The sequence below is a fragment of the Batrachochytrium dendrobatidis genome (assembly GCF_000203795.2).
Source record: "Batrachochytrium dendrobatidis JAM81 unplaced genomic scaffold BATDEscaffold_5, whole genome shotgun sequence".
In the NCBI taxonomy this organism is placed as follows: domain Eukaryota; kingdom Fungi; phylum Chytridiomycota; class Chytridiomycetes; order Rhizophydiales; genus Batrachochytrium; species Batrachochytrium dendrobatidis.
Genome location: NW_006281103.1, coordinates 623,330 through 629,557, shown reverse-complemented (window position 1 = coordinate 629,557; position 6,228 = coordinate 623,330). Strand labels below are relative to the sequence as shown.

At 40.0% G+C, this 6,228-nt stretch overlaps 2 protein-coding genes across 2 annotated transcripts; both read left to right on the top strand.

Annotated features, from left to right (window-relative positions):
* Positions 1-78: 78 nt before the first annotated feature.
* BATDEDRAFT_24447 (uncharacterized protein) lies at positions 79-1,299 on the top strand (the record flags this gene model as incomplete). The annotated part of the gene is made up of 2 exons (XM_006678393.1): positions 79-1,071; positions 1,150-1,299. The coding sequence occupies 2 exons, from the start codon at positions 79-81 to the stop codon at positions 1,297-1,299; spliced, it is 1,143 nt and encodes a 380-aa protein (XP_006678456.1).
* Positions 1,300-4,683: 3,384 nt separating this feature from the next.
* On the top strand, positions 4,684-5,583 carry BATDEDRAFT_1502 (uncharacterized protein; the record flags this gene model as incomplete). The annotated part of the gene is made up of 1 exon (XM_006678235.1): positions 4,684-5,583. A coding segment is annotated over one exon (900 nt), but the record flags the coding sequence as incomplete, so codon positions are not given.
* Positions 5,584-6,228: the final 645 nt, after the last annotated feature.

Here is a 6,228-nt window from a genome sequence, read left to right as displayed (position 1 = left end):
AGTGATCAAGAGTAGCTTTGGAGAATTGAACAGATGGCTTGGAACCAATAAGCAATTTGAGAGCTTTCCTTGAATAAAATGGATTTTCAATTCCAACAATTCATTGAATATTCAGTCATAATAAAACCCATATATGTCTCTGGCTGGCAAAGTGATCGGAGGTCTAAAAAGCTAATTTTTCTTGCCATTTTTTCCCCAAAAAAACAAAAAATGAACGAACTGCTCAGCAAGCCTGTCAACGAACTCACAGACGAAGAATGGAAGCAAGTCCAGCAATTAAAGAATAAGAAGAAACCTTCTATTCCATTCTCCAAAGCTACCTGCAACGACTGCGTTCGAAGCGATGGTCTAGCCTTGAACATTGACTACGCAACTATTGATGTTCCTTCGTTGCACATCCCAACTTCATTTCCTACTCCAGTTGCGAGCGATTTCTTGTGCGAGAACCTCAGCAGAATCAAGACCGTGTGGGTGCTAGACAACGAGAAGGCCTGTCGAATTGTCATTGATGCGATCCTAACAGAAGTTCTATTGGCTGAAGCGAATGACAACCTGATGGGATTCTGTGAAGTCAAGAATGATTGGGAAGGAACTGGATTCGGTTACACTGGCGATGTGGACTATATGTTTGGGTCTTCAGATACCAAATCCGTGGATACTATGGACTCTTTTCTTTTGGTGGTGGAGGCAAAGAAAGAATGGCCTGATAGTGCAATTCCTCAAGTTCTCTGCGAAGCTGGTTGTTTGCTCAAGAAACGACTGGCTGCTGGAAAGGAGACTCCTGTATTTGCTGTTCTGACAAATGGGCTTCTCTTCCGCTTCTTTGCTATTGATATTGATGGGATAGTGTATGCTTCCACCATTCGTCTATTGGAAATTGGACAAGACGGTACATACGACACAAGCACATCCCTCTCTGAAATCCTTCGCTGGTTCACTTGGTTTATGACATCCATCAAATCCGTCTCTCTCCGTGCGTCCAGCGAGGATTTGACCGACACAATGATTGCTGACTCGCTCACTCATCTTAGAAGCTGCTTTGGCCCAAAGTTTCCGATTCATAGCAATAAGGTCAAGAAGGCCAAGATTCGCGAGTAGTATTGCTAAATAAAAATAAATGTTATTTAATAAATTGATTGGCAATATAAGCAATCTGACCAAACATATGTGTATCCGCACGTTTGCATTTCGGTATGGAAGACCCAGAAACCTCAGCATAACCCACGACAAAAAACAGAGTACAAGGATAGCATGAAAGCTACCAATCACTTTGGGACTCCAATTCTGATTACGTTCTGAATCAAAATAAAAGTAGATGGATGCATTAACCAAAAATTCTTATCGGAAACATCCTCAATAACTTTCAGGAAAAGTTCTACCCTCAAAAAACTGGTATCATTCGGTGTCTTATACATACTACTCCTGATAAAACAATCTCTGACTCGAGCAAGTGCATGTATGATTTTAGGGTTGCTTGAAAACAAGGAAGGATGATCGGATAAAATGTACTAGATTGTGATACTTTTACGGGCGTGCTCACCTAAAATAGGACAAGGGATTCTGTGCACAATAACCAGCCGTTTATGCAATGACAGTGCCAATCTCCATCAAATCTACTCGACAAGATTGTTTTTGAATTCATTGACAATTCACTAATCTTTCTCCACGCTCATGTTGTATAACTGAACAAATGTCTGCATCACAATGTCAGTAAATCCCACACTTGTTTAATCAATTATTATGTTGTATAAACCAAACAGGTTGTCATTGGGTGGTTGGCATGGAGACAATAGCCGCATCCTGAAACATGCAATCATTGTTCTCTTGAACTAGATCACAAACACATTTGATATTAGGATACAACAGAGCTTCAATAAAAGAAATCAATATCCAATAACAACAAATATGTAATGATTGTTTATTTGAGAGTAAAATCCAGTCATTACAAGATCAATACAGAAAGTGGTTCATTTTACGTGAATACGACTGTAAAATGTCGTTTTGGTAATTAATTGAACCGTTTAATTGACTTGCTGATCAGAATGAGCCCGTATAATGCTCAAATTGTTATTTTTAATTACAATCTTCAGATTGAACACTGTAACTCCGATTTGATTTTTTACTTGAATATTTTGTTGGATTGGTTTTGAAAGTGTGATTACAGCTAGAGTCAAGGGGCGTGAAAATGGAGATAAATGAAGCATTGCCAGCAACCATCACCATCAGTGTGTATCATGTGTTTAAAAAGTACTTTAATGTGATTAAACTGGCACTATTTACCATACTTGAATAGGCTACTGCTAGACCATTGTACACGATTACGTATTCGACTACTGACATGCATAACATGTTCAACCACAATATATCATCAAGTATTACATCACAACACATGTAGTCATTGACTTGAGATCTGCAACTCTGTACCACACCAACAATTGGAATGACGATCGCAATCATTTATTCCATCAAATGATCAACTATAATACAATAACATGATGGCATTCATTGACAGCTGTCGTGTCCATCACATGTATGATACTGTTCATTTATACATGAACAATGCAGCCATATTTGCAGGTGAACCCACATTCTGCATATTTGACTATTTTTAACATCATCGACCACTGCCTCTGCAACAATCGGAATGCAACACCATCTTGTAATGGTCAGATCTGTTTGACTGGTCATTGTCATGACTGTTGCCATGACTCTTTGCAATGCTTTGGATAGTCCAAGATTAAACTGGTATTGACCATTTCAATTATACAACTCATATCTGAAACCAAGCAATTGATGCATTACCAGTTTAATGTTTTGTCGAGATTGCTTGCTTGATAACATTTTCATTTGTCGTATTCTTCCATTGCCCATAATTAATGCTATACATTTTATCCGATTTCCAAGTTGGCTATACAGTTGTAGCCAATCAACACGCCTGCTTACTATCATCCTGCTTTTGCTTATCAACTCAAAATCTAGTCATTTCGAACTTGAAATGAACAAGGCATATTGCAATCATTCATGATTACAAATGGCATGGTGATATAACACACTTGGTATATAAACAGGCATGTCATCAATTCAAGTAACTCAAGCCACTAATAGTGTGTCCACTTTTGAGTACTCGATTGATTCATGCTCCAATGAGTCTTGCTTCAACATATACAGAGCATGCATACAGTCAATACAAACAAGGTTGTTAGTGGTGTGAAATGGACGTTTCATGTATATGCCAAGCACTCATTCGATGTTATACCAGCCCAGTTTTATCTGTCTGAATTCGGCATTTGACTCGCAATGCACGAATTTGGAGTGTATGCAAGCTGCACATGATATGGCGCATTCCAGCAACATGCATTAATTTCTAGAGTTTAACTGATTTACAATTGAAAACGGGTATCGGTGCTACATCCAACTACAACTGCAATCAAGTTCCTTTGAATTTTCCATACATACAATTAATCAAAAGTAATACAGCAATACATCCGCTTCAAATATATGGCTTGGGTGCATGTAATTTGTAGGCACACGCATCATCCACATATGACATTGATGTGCTTTTTGGCTAGCATATATGTTTGGGCTATCAAACTATTGCATAGCATGCTTTGTAGATTCGAAATATAAAACAGCGTCAAGTCGCATGAAATGGCATACAATCAATCTTACCAATATCCACCATTGTACCAGCTTAATCCTATACTTGCCACGTACATACTGCAAGATACTAAACCACACAATGTTTGTTTCTACCGTTTCTTTCGTGCTCGCTCTTGCCACCTCTGCAGTTTTTGCGGTTCCAACCATTCCGTCCACACAAGACGCCTCTGACAGTCTTCCATTTTACTTTCCCGAATCCACGTACCAACAGATTCCTTATGATCACTCATCCAGCCTCATGGCTCCGTCCAATACCGATCCAGTCAAGACTGGTGTTGCGTATCTCTGTGACAAACTCAATCTCACACCTAACGAGTTCAAGGTTTACAATAACTTTACGGACAGTGCTGGCATAACTCACGTATATGGTGCACATCTAGTTAATGATGCACGTGTATCCAACCACCAAGCTGCAATCCATATCCAAGACGGCCAAATTATCTCATATTCGACTTCGTTTGGTACTGAAAGCCATTTTTCCAAACGTGAGCTTTCAATCGCAGAACCCAAAGCCAAACTGACGTTTGAACAGGTTGCGGATGCTATATCCAAGGCCAAGGGTCTGCCAGTTTACTCTGAGTTTAAACATGAGTTTGAATATGTTCAACAAGAAGATGGCACGCTTGTGTATGCTTATAAATTCGAGCTTCGCGACAAGAATGTTATTTCATGGATCCAAGTTTGGGCAGATACCAACACTGGTATGGTATTTCGGGTTCAGATATTGGTTTTTATAGAGTCGGCACTAATCTGAATGTAAATGGATTGATATTAGGCAAACTGGTTCAAGTTGTTGATTTTAGTCGTGGTGCAACATACAAGGCTATTTTACCTACTAATATCAATCCCAATCAAGGTGGTTTCACCAACATCAAAGATCCAGAATACAAACCATCGTCACCTAATGGATGGACTAATGGAACTGTCACTGAGGGTAACAACGCCAAGACTATTGACTCTACAAAAAAACCGCCCGTTCCAGCAACCGGTGTTGATGGTGTATTCGATAGCAAGTTTAATCCTGCTGCTAATGTTACCGATCCAGACAACATGCAAGCAGCTGCTGTCAATCTGTTTTATCTTGCTAACCTAATGCACGATATCTCGTATCAGTATGGTTTCACCGAGGTTGCTGGCAATTTCCAAAATGACAACTTTGGAAAAGGTGGTAAGGGTAACGATGCAGTCAATATCAATGTCATGGAGACTTCGGGTTCTGAAAATGCTCTTTTTTTGACTCCACCTGATGGTCAGCCTGGTAGAATGGCAATGTTTCGATACACTTCTACTGAGCCCAATCGCAATCCTGGTCTTGACAGCCAAATCGTTGTACACGAATATGGACACGGTATTTCAAGTCGTTTGACTGGTGGGCCTGCAGCAGATGAGTGTTTGTTCGACGGTGAGGCTAGAGGTATGAGCGAGGGTTGGTCCGACCTATTTGCCATGATCGTAACTGCCAAAGAATCACACAAAACCGACACTCCAATTATCATTGGTACATATATTACCAATTCATCCACCGGTGTTCGCACTCGTCCTTACACTACTGACATGAAAGCCAATCCCTTCACATATTCAGATATTGGAAATAATCAAAAATCTTATATTGTTGGTGAAGTGTGGGCTTCTATGCTCTGGGAAGTCTACTGGAACTTGGTCACTAAAAACGGATTCTCCACCAATCTCCACGATGCCAAGGGCAAGTTTGGTAACATTATTACTATGCAGAATATGATTGGTGGATTTATGCTTCAGCCATGCAAGCCCACTTTCCTTAGTGCTCGTGATGCTTTTATTGCATCTGATGTTGCTCACTACAATGGTGCCAACAAATGCGAGATCTGGAAAGGATTTGCCAAACGCGGTCTGGGAGTCAAGGCTGCTAATAGTACAAACGATTTCTCAGTTCCTGATGAATGCGGTGGTGGTACTTCATCGTCTAGCAGTGTTTCTATTGCTACAACCACAGAATCTACCACAGTAGAGTCTGCCACAACTGTTCAAGCTACCACAACTGTATAAGTTACCACAACTCATGGTTTCTAGCTCACCAAACATTTATTTCAACTATGCTGGAAAAAGTTGGAATCAAGACTAGATGCTCAAGTCTAGTAATTGTTTCCCACAATTTATTGAATAAAGTATATTGTAACAATGTATAAACAATCTGTATTGGTAACGGCTATTTGTGTGAGGATCACAGCCATGAGGACCTTGGATTAATTACCTTGCGGTTACACAACACCCTAAGGACTGATATTAACCTCCTTATGACCGATCGAATCCCTAAGGACTCATGTTGACCGCCGTAGGGACACGCAACTCCATAAGAACCTGTGTGAACCCTTTACGGCTGTACTCTTGTTGAGGTCTATAAATAGACCATACTTGTCATGTATGTTTACTTCAGTTTTATCAATAAAGTTCCTTGATCCTAGTTAGTAACAAGCACCTGGTTTCCCTTCGCCTTATTTTGCGATTAAGTACTTCCTGACAATTTGGTGTGTATGGCTTTGTGAAAAGTAATGCCATTAGTTTAAACTCGAATGAACACGGCACACTTGC